Raw genomic sequence first — 17,889 nt, forward strand, 5'->3', positions numbered from 1 at the left:
ATTTCAGTGTCTCTAACATGAGAGGACAGACTAGATGATTCCCAGCGGTCTTGTAACTCTGAATCCCTTGATCATATACTGAAAAACTTGTCTTGCTTACGGCTGTGCATTAGACATCTTTTTGTCAAAAATGAATATAAACAATGGCTAGAATAGATACTCAGGGCGAAAAAAAAAAGTAGCTTTTTCCCATTAATTTTTTTATTTATAGGGTTGTTGGAAAGATGAGAAGCAAATGCCTCTGAAAATCCATTAAGGAAACTGAAAAACAAAAGAGATACTTGTGTAATACCTCAGACCATTACACGTGCTGATACTGGCAGCAGAATCAAATTCATGCATGATGGATCCTTGGTAAAAGCAGTGATCCTAAAATAGACAAAGAGGCTATTGATATAAATACATATACTCATATTACATAAATATTAACATATACATATTTCATGTTCACAATATATTAGCATTTCATTGTCACAATTTGTATACATACTTATTCATGTTTTCATTCATTGCATCCTGTCATTTGTAAAATTTTGAAACTCTTTTGGAATCCTTTTAATTGCATGATTACATTGTGTTAAACAGTATATGCATTCTTCCCTCACAAATTTAGCAGCTTATTAGTTGACGAATCCAGCCTCAGAAGTGTGACCATTTTCCCTATAAATATTTCTCCTTTAATCCACCCTAAAATTCCTACCAAACTACCATTCTTGGGTTGTTATTATAGTTTTCCTCCACTTGCCTATGAGATCATGCCAATGTTTTTGATGATTGCCAGAATTAGGTCTCACTCCCCAACCAGGCTTCCTCAAGCCCTTCTCTCCTGTGGATGTGTTTCAGTCAGGTTGGTATCCTTGTCACTCCCTACTTCATGCTCTGCCTACAGAGGTTCTGTCAAGCGATCATCTTTTCCATTATATCCATCCATTCAAATCCTGCCTATGTGTGGCACTTCCCATGCAACCTCAGACCCTCATAGGCCAAGAACGACCCCTCTCATAAAAGAACGTTATTCAGTTTTCTTCCATTTCTATTTTACAAAGATTGCAAGATTACATTTCATAGCTGCCTTATGCCTTACGTAGAGGAAATAAGTTTCAGAAAGTATACTTTTGATAAAAGGATAATGTCATCTTTGGTTAGAAGGATACAGAGGGCATGTTTTGGAAAGGGAAAGACGACTGTAAAAGTAAAACCTGTATCCACTGGAATAATATTAATGATAATTGAACAAAAATTCATTTGGAAATTGTAAAGACTTCATGTTGGTGCCTCAGAAGTCCTAGGCCAGGGAATATGACTCACATAAGAGTCAGTTAGATGGAGGTTTTAAAACTATTTCATGTCTTTAGGTTTTATCCATTTAGCTTGATGTCAATCTCATCAGGGTGTCTTATACTGCTTTTGTATGCTGCCTTCCCCTTCCTCCAAGCTTAATACCATTTTGGGTACATAGAAGTCAGTTTAGTAAAGAAAAATACATTAACAGTCATTGATTTGCTTGTTAGGCAGTAATCAGCTTCCTTTACAGTTTGGAGGGGCATGTTTTCTATTCCAGGATAATTCAGCTGCAGTACTCAATACAAGATTCATTTCTGACATAACATTTTCTGAAGCTTCTTATAAAGCTAGATTGGGTTTTAAAATCACATGAGAAAATTTTGGAAAAGAGACATAGGAAGGTTCTGTAAGATACCATGGTGGGAGGGTAGCTGGTGATCACCTCCCCTCTTGCGGAGTAGTAGGTTTCACTGTAATTTGAGGCTAGGAACTCCCTGGAAAAGATGGCAGAGACGTAGTGAGATTTACTCATTTATGAAGACAGCAAATAAAACCAATTATGGCAGAGAGAAATCTCCAGGTTACTTCCAAATCTCAGCAAATTCCTCTCATACTAAAACCACATAAGCAGAATCAATTCCACTCGCATGAAAAGGCATTCTACCCAGATTTCATGATTTGGTAAACCCTAGAAGAGACTGAAAAAGATTCTGGCAGTTTTAGCCAAGGCAACAATTGGAGAAGAACATAGAGAAAATATTACCTAGGTAAAAAAAAAAATATATATATATATATATATATAAATATATTGATACAAAATATATTTGATGTATAAGGCATATATTCATACACTACATATATCTTAACACATATTTACCCAACAGGTATATATTTAGATAAAGGCAATATGTGTTAATAATAGTAAAATTAGAAAACATGGAAAAGTACAAATGAAATTGTCCTGAATTCTCACCATAGAAAGACAACCCATGTTAATATTTTCATGTAATTCTTTATAGTTTTATCCTCTACACAAGTAAAGGAATGGCATTCTGAATGTTCAGTAGAGTAATCAGTTCTCTCCCACATCTCCTGTATCAAACCTATGGGGGTATCTTCAGACTGAGAACTGAGACTGTATATTTCCACTCTCTCAGTACATGCTATAGCAGAACAGAAGAACAAAAGGGGAAATTATTGGATTTTATTTAATCCTGAATAACAGACTTTTGAAACTCATAACAGAAACATTAGTCCTGAAAGTCAAGGCTTTTGAAATATAAAAGCTAAGCTTTATGTTTCTAAAGCATAAAAATGAAGAGCTCAGGGCAGTCTTCCTGTAAATAAGAAACCAATAACATAAAGGAGAAGCCAGGCTACACCACTGTCAGTTTAGACCAGGAAAAAAATCTGGTGAAAGGAAGTGGATGGAGGAAATATGGTGACAGAAGGAGATTGTGTTATCTGGAGCAAATGGGACCGCACAAGGAGATAACACATAAGCAGGTAGGTCAGCATCAAAGGCTTCCTAATGTGCCCCAAACCTGTTCCTAGAACCAGGAAAGAGGTGGATATGAAGTTATATTCCCCCCAAGATTGTCAGCTTTTCATTCAATGGCACATTCATTTTAAGTTGCTAAGGAAGAGAAGTTTAATTGCTTATAGTCCTGCTGTCTGGAGGGATCCCTTGGCAACAGCCAATAGGTTGCCTATTTCTTGCTCAGTAGGAAGACAGTGTTCTGTGCTGTGAAATTCACTTATTTCAATCTGAATTACCCCATGTAGAAAATAGCCATTCCATTTTAACATTGATGAGTCCGCAAGAAGAAAAGTGGAATATTAACTCTATTAGAGATGAAATGGTGACAGAGTAGAGAAAGCCCTAGTATCAGTACCATTACTTGGGTTGACTAAATGGAATGAGCTCAGAATCACTTTTGAGAGGTAAAATATATACTGTGTTATATGAACGTGAAAAACAAACAGACATTTATGTAGTTACAAGTACATAAACGCGTTCATTATTAAAATTGACATCACTCTCTACATAACTGTTTATCCAACAGTCTTACTTTAATTATCTCATAAATATGCATTTAAAAATAGATTTTTGCAAAAACAAAATCAAGGAAATATTTAATCTGAATTATAAATATCCACCTGTGCCTTCTTATTTGTCTTTTCAAAAAGAGCTGGCAGAACAATCAGAATTTGCTCAACTAGACAGAACTGCTAGATTTCCATTCATGCCCATGTTCCTTGAACATAACCTGCCTCATTCCCATTAAGTCTCAATAGGTAGGATTATGTGTTCAGCATGCAACCAGGATGTACATTTTAGCTCAAGGGCAGAATCATAGTGGACATTACTTCCTTTTTTCCCTCCAAAACTATAATTAAAAACATTATTTTCTTATAAAACAAAAGATCCTATATTATTTCAATTCATGAATACAAAGTACTAGTATCTCATTTTTAAACTTTTATTTTGAAATAAATACAGACTCATAGGTAGTTACAGAGATGGCGTAGTGGAATCTGATGTCTGTGCGCCCTTGAATCAGTCTCCCCAGAAGCTACATCTTAAATAATTATAGTACAATAACAAAACCAGAAATACCCACTAGTACAGTGCATGTGCATGTGTTTACATGTCATTTTATCGTGTGTGTGGATTTGTGTTACACCGCTGCAATCAAGATGTTCTATATCTTGATTCTACCAGAAGAATCTCCTTCATGCTATCTCTTTATAACCCCTACCCCTTCAACAACATCCTTAATCCCTGACAACAATTCAAAACAACCATACTGTTTTCCAGGTTTATAATTTTTCATTTAGAGAATGTTTTATCAGTGGAATTATATGGTATGTGATTTTTTGAGTTTTTTTTTCCCCCATTCAGCATAATGCCATAGTGATCCACCCAATTTGTTCCATTTCATTGCAAAGTGGCGTTCCATGATATGGATGGCCTAGTGTGTTTAACCATTCATTTGTTGAAGGAGATCTGAGTTGTTTCCAGTTTAAGGCTATCATGAATAGAGCTACAAATATTTGTGTATAGCTTTCTGTGTGAATATAAGTTTTCATTTTTCTGAAATAATACCTAGAAGTACAATTGCTTTACCTCACGGAGATTGCATGTTGGTTTCTTTTTTAAATTGCAATTGTTTTCCAGAATGCTATATCATTTTATATTCCCGTATTATTATAAAATTATAAAAAATTAATTTTATTATTATATTATATTATATATTATGTATAATGTTATATATAATATATTATAATATATTATATTATAAAAAATTAATTTTATATTCCCATATTATTAATGATTAGTTTCTTTACATCCCTTGCCAGCATTTGGTAATGTAATTACTATTTTTTTTTCTTTTAGTTTTAGCCATTTTGATTGAATGAAATATTTCATTGCAGTTTAATTTACATTTCTTGAATGATTAATGATGCCATATATCTTTTCAAGGGCTTATTTGTCATCCATATATTCTCTTTGGTGAGAAGTATCTCCCTATCTTGGCCTATTTCCCAGTTGAACTGTTTACTTTTTATGGCTGAGTTTTGAGAACTCTCTATTTTTCAGACTATCGTCCCTTGTTGGTTGTGGTTTGCAAATGTCTGCTCCCAATCTGTAGCTTGTCTTTCATCCTCATGACAGAACTTTTGTAGAGTGAGCACTTTCAATTTTAATGAAGACCAGTTTATCAACTTTATCTTTCATTATTCATGCCAAATGATCTGGTGTCAAGTCTAAGAATTTTTTGCCTTAGCTCTAGATTCTGAAAATAGTACCTTGTTTATCTAAAAGTATTAAAATTTTGTGTTCTATTTGAAATCCATGATCTATTTTGAGTTAATTTTGGTATAAATTTGGCATAAGCTTTGAGATTTAGGTTGAGGTTTTCTTTCTTTCTTTCTTTCTTTCTTTCTTTCTTTCTTTCTTTCTTTCTTTCTTTCTTCTTTCTTTCTCTCTTTTTCTTTTTCTTTCTTTCTTCTTTCTTTCTTTCTTTCTTTTTCTTTCTTTCTTTTTTTCCTTCTTTCCTTCCTCCCTCCTTCCCTTCCTCCCTCCCTTCCTCCCTTTCTCCCTTCCTCCCTCCCTCCCTATAGTGATAACTCTATATATCAGCTGGAGAATCAACATCTTCACCATGTCAAATCTTCTACTTCTAGTACATTATCACAAATTAGATCCCATCTATTTACATCTTTTTGATGATTTTCATCAGAATTTTGTCATTTTCAGAGAACAAGGTTTGTATATATTTCTCATATTTATAACTTTTATTTATTTTTGAACAATTGCAAATGGTGTTGTATTTTAAATTTCAGTTTTCACATCTTCATTTTGACTGTACAGCAATACAGTTGATTTTTTATGATGAAATATTCTGTGACTTTGTTGAACCCATTTATTCTTTCTAGGAGATATTTTTGTTTGTTTGCTAATTTGTTTATTAGCTTCCATAGAATTTTCTAAGCAAAACACTATTGTGTCATCAGCAAATAAGGACTTTTTTCTTCTACCTTTCAATCTCTATGCCTTTCATTTCCTTTTCTTCCTGAGTTGCACTGACTAGGACTTCCAGGAATATGTTGAATAGCTATGGTGAGAGTACACATATTTGTATGTGTCCAGTCTTTCACCAATAAGTATGATGTTTGCTGTAGGGTTCTATAAATACTCTTTTTCAAGTCAAGGCCATTCCCTTATGGTCCCAATTATCTAAAATTTCTAATCATAAATGAGTGTTGAATTTTATCAAAACTTTTTTTCTGCCTCAATCAATATGATCATGTGATTTTTTCTTTACATTGTTAATATGGTAAATTACATTGATTAATTTTAGAATATTGAACCAGTCTTGTGCATTGTTGAATTGGTTATGGTGTAAAACTCTTGTGCATTGTTGAATTTATTTGTTAACACTTTGTTAGGAAGTTTTGTGTTTACACTCACAATGAACATTTTCTGTAGTTCAATTTTGTTTGCAGTATCTTTGTTTGGTTTAGGTATCAGAGTAATGCTGGCTTCATAGAATGAGAAAGGGAGTGTTCCCTCTTCTATTTTCTGGAAGACATTGTCTAAAGAGCACTTTTCATTAAGACCATGTAGATTTAAAGTAATTATTAATATATTAAGACTTAAGTCTGCTATTTTATTTTTAAGACATTGTCTAAAGAGCACTTTTCATTAAGACCATGTAGATTTAAAGTAATTATTAATATATTAAGACTTAAGTCTGCTATTTTCTTCTTTTTTCATGTTTTAGTTTCCTTTTCCTTCTTTCTTGTGGGTTGCTTAAATACATTTTTAAATTCCATTTTAATTTATCTCTAACACTTTTCAGTGTGCCTCTCTGTATAGATTTCTTAGTGTTTTCTCTGGGTAATATATTTCATATATATGTTTGTATATATAAAATCAAATCTGTGAGTCTTGGAATGGTATTATATGAGTTTATACTGTTTCAAATTTGTTCACCTTCTTGAACGTGTAGGTATGCAGTATTTTTCTTGTCAAATTTGGAAATTTTCAGTATCAAAATATTCATTTGAATACTTTTTCAGCTCCATAGTCTCTCCTCTCCTTCTGGGTCTCTCAGGGGATCAATTTTACAACTTTTATTTTATTCCCACATATTCCTGAGAGTGCTTTATTTTCCAGAAAATTTTCCTTGTTATTCAGATTGTGTAATTTCTATTATTCTATCTGCACTGATTATTTCTACTCTCTCCTTCATTCTGATCTTAAGCTCATCTATTAAGAGTTTTATTTTTTCCATGTATTTTACTTACAGTTCTAAAATTTCCTTTAGATTCTTATTTATAATTTCTATTTTCTTTTTTTTTTTGAGATTTTCTATTCATTTCCTGAGACATTCTATTTTTTTCATTTGTTTCAAGTATGTTTGAGATTTTTCATTGAAGTATTTTTGTGATGGCTGCTTTAAAATTTTGTCAGATAATTCAAACATCTGTTTCATTTTGGTGTTGGCAGCTACTAATTTTTTTTCTCTTTTAGATTGAAATATTTCTGGCAATTGGTTTGACAAATGTTTTCAATTAAAACTTGGGTATTGTGATATTGTCTTAATACCCCCTAGACCTTATTTAAATCTTGTGTTTTTATAGATCTCTTCTGATACCATTTTAATATGAGGCACCTTATTACTGTCATATAGAAATAGAAATCCAGGGTCTCCACTTGTCCTATATGAGTTCTTTGCTACTGCTTGGTTAGGGTCAAAATTCTGCCTTTTCACTCCTGCCTGAAAACATCTTGATTAAGAAGGGGAGGGATTTATTGGTACTGTAAGGGGTGTTCTTGCTAATTCTCTGCTCAGCCTCTTCTCACATTAACCCATCAGGAAAGGTGAGAGATACCCCATTTGGCTGGATAGGCATGGCATCAGGTTCCACAAATACTCTGCAGTGACTCTTAAGTGGGGAAAATGGGTCTTCATTACCACTGAGCCAAGAAGAAAGTCTTGGCTTCCCATTTAGCCATCTCTGATATCACTACACAGGAGAGGAGAGGGTAGTTGGGGTATCTTTATAGTCTGACAAGGGTGGAAGCTTAGTCTCTTGATCCTAATTTTTCTGGCTGGGATGGGAGTGGGGACACTGTTCTTTGTGTGTGTGTCATGTTCGCTAGAGTAGAACAGTTATTGTCTCAAAACCTTCTGTCTTTCTGAGCTGCTTTTTTCTTTCTTAGCCCTTTAGCTAAATAGAACATGATTTTTTTTAGGTTTTTGGTATGGTTGTTTGGTTGTTTTTTGTATATGTTCATGGGAATTTCCAGGTTGCTGATTTCTCCAGTATCTAGTCTGGGATGCATGAAGCAAAATGACAACCCAAGAAACTCACCACTGTGTTTGTCATTCTTTGGGTAACAAAATCCCTAGCTGGTCTACCTTTTTCTCCACATCTCTCAGTCTTCTTATACTTGTTTTATATATGTAATGCCCGGAAGTTTTAGTTTTACTTAGTGGAAGGAATAGAGAAAAATGTCTGCTCCATTTTTCTGCAGGTGAAAATTCATAGTTCGTTTTCTTTTATAAATCAAAATACATCAATTTTAGGAAATGTTATAGAGCACTGTATCATTTGGAATTCCATAATTTAATATGACCTAATATTTTTATGCTGCACTAGTAGACAAATATTTTTACGCTGCACTAGTAGACAAACAACAAGTTATGCTTAATATTATTTGAAATCTCAAAATACATACACACTACATAATCATAACACATTTATCATCACATAATATTTTGCCATTGGCAAGATCCTTTCAATCTAAGTTCTAACCAAGATGATGAATAGACAACAGTGTTTAACTCAAATTAAAAATTGAAACCAAATATATGATGAAAAATAATAATGCTCAACTAGCCATAATAAATTATTTAGAACTGACAAATAATACAGGTATAGTTTAAAAAGTTCTGTTTTATAGTGGTGTTCCTGATCTAAGAGTGACTTAACATTTCACTGACTACTTGGATGATTAGGAGCAAACATACTAAAGGATTCTAATAAATTAGAGGGTAATAGTTGTTAAAGCCCACAGAGTTCAAGATATCTCAGAAATAGATATATAGATACATAACAAACTATTTGTAAAGTTCTTGAACCTAACATTATTTCTTTCACCCCTTTGAAGTATACCAGGCCACTTTTTCGTCCTACCTCCAACATGATAAACTTACAGGACTTCAAAAACCAGCTCAAAACACACTTGCTAACTCCAGGTGGACTTTTAAATTCTTATCTATATGTGTATTTCATACCTCCAAAAATCTCCATTTTTATGTGTACTACATTTTTATCCTACAATATAGAATTCAGCGAACTTTTTCTGTAAACATCAAAATGGTAAATATTATAGGCCATGTGAGTCACATATGATCTTTGTTACATGTTCTTTGTTTAGTTTGACTTTATTTTCATTCCAAGTATTCTAAACTTTAAAATGACTCTTAGCTCGAGGGACATACATAAAGTATAGACCCAGCTTGGTCCACCAGCTTTTCTTTGCCTTTCCCTAATATGTTATCATGTCTATGCTTGAAGCTGCCTGTGAGCTACTTTATGAAGGGACTGATTTCCTTTTTACTTGTGTCTTTTCGGTTCTCAAGACCATATTTGACATATTAAAGTATTCAATAAACAAGTGTTGTTAAGAATAAACTAACTGAATTGAAATTTGAGCTGTCACCCAAATGACAGAGTTTGCCATTTGAGTTCAACAAAGTAAATTCCCTGATACAATAAAAGTATCAAACCTCTTCAGAGGAACAACAGAATCTAAAGTCTCTACCACATTCCATTCAAATTGTTCAGTACACCATCTAAATTTACTAGACATAGGAAGAAATAGGAAAATTTGAACTATTGTCAATAAAAAAGACAATCAATAAAAATCTACCTAAGATAATCCAGAGGATGAAATAGGTGAGTTTATTAAGGAGGTACTCAACAATGTAAAAGAAAATATGCTTGAAATGCATGAAAAGATTTGAAACGTCAGCACAAAAATTGGAAATTACTTTCTAAAAAGCAAATTAAGAATTTCATAATTGAAAATATCATAAATAGATAATTTCATTGCATGGACATAAAATAGGAATTGATAAAGGAAAAAGTAATAAACTTGATGATTGATCAATAGAAATTATCCAACCTAAAGAAGATAGAGAAAAAAAAAGAACAGAGTTTCAGGTACATATAGGATAATATCAAAATGACTGAAATACTAATAATTTGACTGCTAGGAAGAGAAGAAAGAGTATGGCAGAAAAAAATGGTAATGACTGAAATTTTATCCAATTTGGAAGAAGACATAAATTATAATTTAAAGAAGTTTAGTAAAACACAGGTAAGATAAGTATGAAAAAGGGAGAAGATGTTTGCAAATTACACTGCAGAGGGCTGATACCCAAGATCTATAAAGAACTTCTCAAACTCAACACCCAAAAAAACAAATAAGTCAAAAAAATGAACAGAAGACATGAACAGACACTTCTCCAAAGAAGACATACAAATAGTTAACAGACACATGAAAAAGTGTTCATCATCATTAGCCATCAGAGAAATTCAAATCAAAACTATACTGAGATACCATATTTCACCAGTTATAATGACAAAAATTAACAAGGCAAGAAACAGCAAATGTTGGAGAGGATGCGGAGAAAGGGAAAACCTCTTACACTGTTGGTGGGAATGCAAGTTGGTACAACCACTTTGGAAAACAGTGTGGAGATTCCTCAAAAAATTAAAAGTAGATCTACCCTATGACCTGGCAATTGCACTATTGGGTATTTGCCCCAAAGATACAGATGCGGTGAAAAGAAGGGCCATATGTATCCCAATGTTCATAGCACCAATTTCCACAATAGCCAAACTGTGGAAAGAGCTGAGATGCCCTTCAATAGATGAATGGATGAGGAAGATGTGGTCCATATACACAATGGAATATTACTCAGCCATCAGAAAGGATAAATATCCAACTTTTGTATCAACATGGATGGGACTGGAGGAAATTTTGCTGAGTGAAATAAGTCAAGCAGAGAAAATCAATTATCATATGGTTTCACTGGAACATAAGGAATAAGATGGATTATGAGAAGGAAAGGAAAAATGAAGTGAAATCAGAGGAGGAGATGAACCACAAGATACTGTGGACTCTGAGAAACAGAGGGTTTTAGAAGGGAGGGGATAGAGGGATGGGTGGACCTGGTGGTGGGTTTTAAGAAAGACATGTATTGCATGGAACTCTGAGTGTTATATGTAAACAACGAATCTTGTAACACTACATCAAAAACTAATGATGTACTCCGTGGTGACTAACATAACACAATTAAAAATTAAATTAAATTAAATTAAAAAAAAAAAAAGAAAATCACACCCATACCTATCATTGCCAAATTGAGGAGTATCAATAACTAATAAAATCTTGAAAGCAGCAGGAGAATAACATAACACAAAGAGGGGAACAGAAATTCAACTTGGCACTAACATCTCATTAGAAACTACAAGGCTCAGTGGGTTAAATCCTCTGCATTCAGCTCAGGTCATGATCTCAGGGTCCTGGGATCAAGCCCTGCATTGGGCTCTCTGCTCAGCAGGGAGCCTGCCCCCTGCCCTCCGTGCCTGACTCTCGGCCTACTTGTGATCTCTGTCAAATAAATAAATAAAATCTTAAAAAAAAAGAAAGAAACTACAAGGGTCAAAGGATAGAAGAACAATGTCAGCATCTTTTGCCAAAAGAAATAAAAATTCTATAAATCCATAATTTTATTCCCAGCAAAAATACTCTTCACAAGTGAACAAAAAGTAAAGATCATTTCAGATGAAAGAAAACCAAGGTAAATTTCTTCCAGAAATGGGTAAAAGAAGTCCTTCAGCCTGAAAGGATTGGCAGCAGATGGAAAATTGAATCTTTAAGAATAGAAGGATAGGAAATGGTAAACCATGCAGTAAATAAAAAATTTTTTTTCATTGAATTTCTTTAAGATACATATGACCATTTAAAGCCAAAATTATAGCTATGCATTATGGAGTTACTAATGTATATAGAGGTATATATATGACAAGGTAATATAAAAGAGTTTAGTTGTAAATGGACTTATAGGATAATGAAGACTTTACATTTTACATAAAATGATACAATAAATAAAACTGTAATAAATATTGTATTTTATGTACTGTAAATAAATAAAATAAATAAAAAATATTTAAAACTATAAATAAATATTATAATCCCTAGACCAAAAGCTTAAACCTAAAGCAGAAAGATATTGCTAAAAAGCCAATAAATAAATAAAAAGCCAGTAGGTAAAGTAAAAACAAAGCAAACAAAATAAAAACCAAATAATCCAAAGAACCAAAGAAGGGAAAAAAGACCAGAGAACAAACAAACAAAAAACCCAGACAAACAGAAATAAATATTAAATTTTTTTGTATATTATATATATATATGTTTTGTTTTCTTTACACTTTTGAGATTTAGTGTTTTCTTATAGACCAATATATACCCAGGACCAAGTGGATAACTCTGCTTTATTCATCTGAGAGATTAATTATGTTCTCTCTTTACCTCTCCCTTTTTTTCTTTTTTCTTTTCCTTTTTCTGTTGTTTTTTGGTTTCTGACCTCTTAGGGTTTGTCCAGTGTGTATTTCCCTTGGGCCATGGTTGATATTTTTTATTTTTATTTTGTTTTTTCTCTCATCCATTTGTCTCTGGGCAAAGTGACTAGAAGGAGGAATTCACAACAAAAGAAAGAGCCAGAGCTAATTCTGTCTGTCGCAGATCTAATCAACATGGATATAAGAAAGTGTCAGAGCTGAAACTCATGATAACAATTATAAAATTACTAATGGGGCTTGAAAAAAGCATGAAAGACACCAAAGAATCTCTTAGTACAGAAATAAAATCTAATCAGGCTGAAATTAAAAATACTTTAACTGAGATGCAATCTAATTGAATGCTCTAACAGCGAGGGTAAATTATGGAGAAAAGAGAATCAGTGACACAGAAGACAAGTTGATGGAAAGGAAGGAAGCTGAGGAAAAGAGAGACAAACAACCAATGGACCATGAAGGGGAGGCTTCAAGATATCAGCGATGTCATAAAGTGAAAACAATATTAGAATTATTGGGGTCCCAGAAGAGGAAAAAAGAAAGAGAGGGACAGAAGGTATATTTGAGCAAATTGTAGCTAAGAAATTCCCTAATCTGGGGAAAGAAACTGGCATTTAATTCTAAGAGGTAGAGAAAACCACCATCAAAATCAGTAAGAATAGATCAACACCCCAAACATATAATAGTGAAGCTTGCAAATTTCAGATAAAGATAAAATCCTGAAAATGGCTTGAGACAAGAGGTTTTAAACTGACAGGGATAGGAACATTAGGCTGGCAACAGAGACCCAGCAGGCCAATAAGAGCTGGCATGATGTATTCAGGGTAATAAATGAGAAAAATGTGCATCCAGGAACACTTAATCCAGCAAGGTTGTGATTCAGAATGGAAGGAGAGATAAAGTGCTTAAGGACAAACAGAAACTAAAAGAATTTATAATCACAAAACCAGCCCTGCAAGAAATATTAAATGAGATCCTGTAAGTGAGGAGAGAGCCCCAAGGTAACATAGACCAGAAAGAAAGAGACAATCTACAGTAATAGAGATTTTACTGGTAATACAATGGCACAAAATTAATATATTTCAGTAGTTACTCTGAATGTAAATGAGCTAAATCCTCCAATCAAAAGACACAGGGGTATCAGATTAGATAAAAAAAGTAAGACCCATTCATATGCTGCCTACAAGAGACTCACTTTTGACCTAAAGACACCTCCAGATTGAAAGGTATGGGGTAGCGAGTGATTTGTTATGCTAACAGACAAAAAAAAAGAAAGTGGAGCTAACAATCTTCACATCAGACAAATTAGATTTTAAACCAAAGTCTGTAGTAAGGGATGAAGAGGGACACTATATCATACTTAAATATCTATCCAGTGAGGAGATCTAAAAATTATAAATTATAAATATTTGTGCTCCTAACTTGGGAGCAACAAATTATATAAACAATTTAAAAAGCAAATTAAAGAAACACATTGATAATAATACTAGTATGGGACTTCAACACCCCATTCACAGCAATGGACAGGTCACCTAAACTGAAGATCAACAAGGAAACAAGGGCTTTGAATGAAATGCTGGACCAGATCAACACAGATATATACAGAACCTTGCACCTAAAGCAACAGAATACACAGTCTTCTCTAGTGCACATGGAACATTCTCCATAACAGATCACATACTGGGTCACAAATCAAGTCTCAAACAGTACCAAAAGACTGGGATTATTTCATGCATATTTTCAGACCACAGTGCTTTGAAACTGGAACTCAATCACAAGAAGAAATATGGAAAGAACTCAAATATGTGGAGGTAAAAGAGAATCCTAATAAAGAATTAGTGGTCAACCAGGAAATTAAAGAATTTTTAAAAATTCAAGGAAACAAATAAGAATGAAAACACAACTGTTCAAAACTTTGGGATACAGCGAAGGTGGTCTTAAGAGGGAAGTACATAACAATACAAGTTTTTCTCAAAAAAATTAGAAAATCTCAAATACATAAGCTAAACTTACACCTAAAGGAGCTGAAGAAAGGAAAAAAAAAAAAAAGGCCTAAACCAAGCAGGAGAAGAGAAATAATAATAAAGGTAAGAGCAGAAATCAATGAAATAAAAATGAAAAGAAGAGTTAAGCAGATCAATGAAATTAGAAGCTGGATCTTTGAAAGAATTAATAAGATTGATAAACCCCTAGCCAGACTTATCAAAAAGAAAAGAAAAAGGGCCCAAATTAATAAAATCGTGAAAGAAAGAGGAATGATCATGATCAACACCAAGGAATTATAAACAATTTTAAGAATAAATTATGAGCAAATATATGCCAACAAATTAGGCAATCTGGAAGAAATGGATGTATTCCTAGAAACTTATAAACTACCAAAACTGAACCAGGAACAAATAGAAAACCTGAACAGACCCATTACTAGCAATGAAATTAAAGCAATAATAAAAAAATCTCCCCCAAAACAAGAGTCCAGGGCCAAATGTCTTCCCGGGAGAATTCTACCAAACATTTAAAGAAGAATTAATACCTATTCTTCTGAAGCTGTCTCAAAAATGGAAATAGAAGGAAAATTTCTAAGCTCATTCTGTAAGTCCAGCATTACCTTGACCCCCAAAACCAGACAAAAACGCCATCAAAAAGGAATATTACACACCAATATCCCTGATGAACATGGATGCCAAATTCTCACCAAGATACTAACCAGTAGGATCCAACTGTACATTAAAAGGATTACTCACCACGACCAAGTGGGATTTATTCCTGAGATGCAAGAGTGGTTCAACATTTGCAAATTAATCAACATGATACATCACGTTAATAAAGGAAAGGACAAGAACCATATAATCCTCTCAATTGATACTGAAAAAGCACTTGACAAAATACAGAATCTTTTCACAGTTAAAACTCTCCACAGTGTAGATATAGAGGGAACACACCTCAATATCACAAAAGCCTTCTAAGAAAAGCCCACAAGGAATATCATTATTACTGAGGAAAAGCTGAGAGCATTTCCCCTAAGGTCAGGAACATGACAAGGATGCCCACTCTCACCACCATTGTTCAACATAGTACTAGAAGTCCTAGCCTCAGTAATCAGACAACAAAAAGAAATAAAAGGCATTCAAATTGGCCAAAAAGTCAAACTCTCACTCTTTGCAGATGACATGATACACTATGGGGAAAACCCAAAAGTCTCTACCAAAAAATTGCTAGAACTCATAAAGGAATTCAACAACATGATAGGATATAAAATCAATGCACAGAAAATCAGTTGCATTTCTGTACACTAACAATGAGAAGAAAGAGAAATTAAGGAATTATCCCATTCATAATTGCACCAAAAAACATAAGATACCTAGGAATCAGCCTAACTAAAGAGGTACAGGATCTGTACTCTAAAAACTACAGTACACTTATGAAAGACATCAAGGAAGACACAAAGATATGGAAAAAAACTCCATGCTCATGGATTGGAAGAATAAAAATTGTTAAAATGTCTATGCTACCCAGAGCAATCTACACATTCAATGCAATCTCTATCAAAATACCATCAACATTTTTCACAGAGCTAGAACAAATAATCCTAAACTTTAATGGAACCAGAAAAGACTACAAATAGAGGAATGTTGAAAAAGAACACCAAAGCTGATGCCATCACAATGCTGGAGTTCAGGCTCTATTACAAAGCGGTAATCATCAAGACAGTATGGTACTGCTACAAAAACAGACACATAGATCAGTGGGACAGAATAGAGAACCCAGAAATGGACCCTCAACTCTATGGTCAACTAATCTTCAATAAAGCAGGAAAGAATATCTAATGGAAAAAGGACAGTCTTCAATAAATGGTGCTGGCAAAAATGGACAACCATATGCAAAAGGATCAAACTGGACCATTTCCTTGCACCATGAGCAAAGAAAAACTCAAAATGGATGAAAGATCTAAATGTGAAACAGGAATCCATCAAAATCTTAAAGGAGAACACAAGGAGCAACGTCTTCAACCTTGGCCGCAGCAACTTCTTGTTAAACATGTTTCCAAAGGCAAGGGAAACAAAAACAAAATTGAAGTATTGAGACTTCACCAGATAAGAAGCTTCTGCACAGCAAGAAAACAGTCAACAAAACTAAAAGGCAACCTACAGAATGGGAGAAGATATTTGCAAATGACATATCAGCTAAAGGGTTAGTATCCAAGATCTATAAATAACTTATCAAACTCAACACCCTAAAAACAAATAATCCAGTCAAGAAATGGGCAGAAAACATGATCAGATATTTCTCCAAAGAAGACATCCAAATGGCCAAAAAACAAGAAAAATAATCCACATCACTTGGCATCAGGGAAATACAAATCAAAACTACAATGAGTTACCAACTTACACCAGAATGGCTAAAATTAACAAGACAGGGAACAACAAATGTTGGTAAGGGTGAGGAGAAAAGGGAACCTTTTTACACTGTTGGTGGGAATGCAAGCTGGTATAGCCACTCTGGAAAACAGTATGGAGGTTTCTCAAAAAGTTAAAAATAGGGCTACCTACAACCCAGAAATTGCGCTACTAGGAATTTACCCCCCCCCCCAAAGATACAAAAGGTAGTGATCCAGAGGGCCACCCTCACCCAAATATCATAGTAGCAATGTCCACAATAGCCAAACTGTGGAAACAGTGGAGATGTCCATTGACAGATGCATATGAATAGATAAGGAAGATGTAGTGGAGATAGATATAGATAGATAATATAGATTAGATATAAATATAGATATAGATAGATATAGATGGAACTGGACAGTATTATCCTGAGTGAAATAAGTCAATCAGGGGAAGACAACTATCATATTACTCATGGGCTGAACATAAGGAATAGTGCAGAGGACAATAGGGGGAGGGAGGGAAAACTGAATGGGAAGAAATCAGAGAGGGAGACAGACCTCAAGAGACTCTTGACTCCGAGAAACAAATTGAGGGTTGGGGATATGGAAGTGGGTGGGATGATGGAGTAACTGGGTGATAGGCATTAAAGAGGGCACGTGATATGATGAGCACTTGGTGATATACTTAGCTAATGAATCATTGAAAGTTTCTGTTTGTTAACCATATGATATGAAAACATCTGAATAAATAATATTCACAGATTTGGGAGGCTCCACGGCATGCACTAAATTCACTTACTTCATGTTGCTAAGAGACAAAGGTAATGTTACCCATGAGAGGTATCAATGTCAGATCAAACTGCTTTGTATGTCTATAATTCTATAATATATAACTCCCAGCTGATTAACAGGATTAAACAACAGCTAATATAATAAGATTGGCTATTTGAGGCATAAGAAGCATGGGGTAATTTCAAGAGAAGGTAGATCTGAGTTATAGGGAATCAGCACCATTGTGATCCTGACAGTTTTTACTTCAGTGAACCTATGATTTTTCCTAA

General features: G+C 33.9%; 1 protein-coding gene across 1 annotated transcript in view; it reads right to left on the reverse strand.

Moving 5' to 3' along the window:
* ADAM7 (ADAM metallopeptidase domain 7) overlaps positions 1-17,889 on the reverse strand; it is an 81,673-nt gene that overhangs the window by 52,112 nt on the left and 11,672 nt on the right. The window contains exons 4-5 of the mRNA XM_032855902.1: positions 1,700-1,778; positions 293-369 (exon numbers count right to left, since the gene is read on the reverse strand). Coding sequence (XP_032711793.1) covers positions 293-369; positions 1,700-1,778 — 156 coding nt within the window. The remainder of the gene's footprint in view (positions 1-292; positions 370-1,699; positions 1,779-17,889) is intronic.

This window comes from Lontra canadensis, unplaced genomic scaffold (genome assembly GCF_010015895.1).
Source record: "Lontra canadensis isolate GAN:19392208 unplaced genomic scaffold, GSC_riverotter_1.0 scaffold10, whole genome shotgun sequence".
Classification (NCBI taxonomy): domain Eukaryota; kingdom Metazoa; phylum Chordata; class Mammalia; order Carnivora; family Mustelidae; genus Lontra; species Lontra canadensis.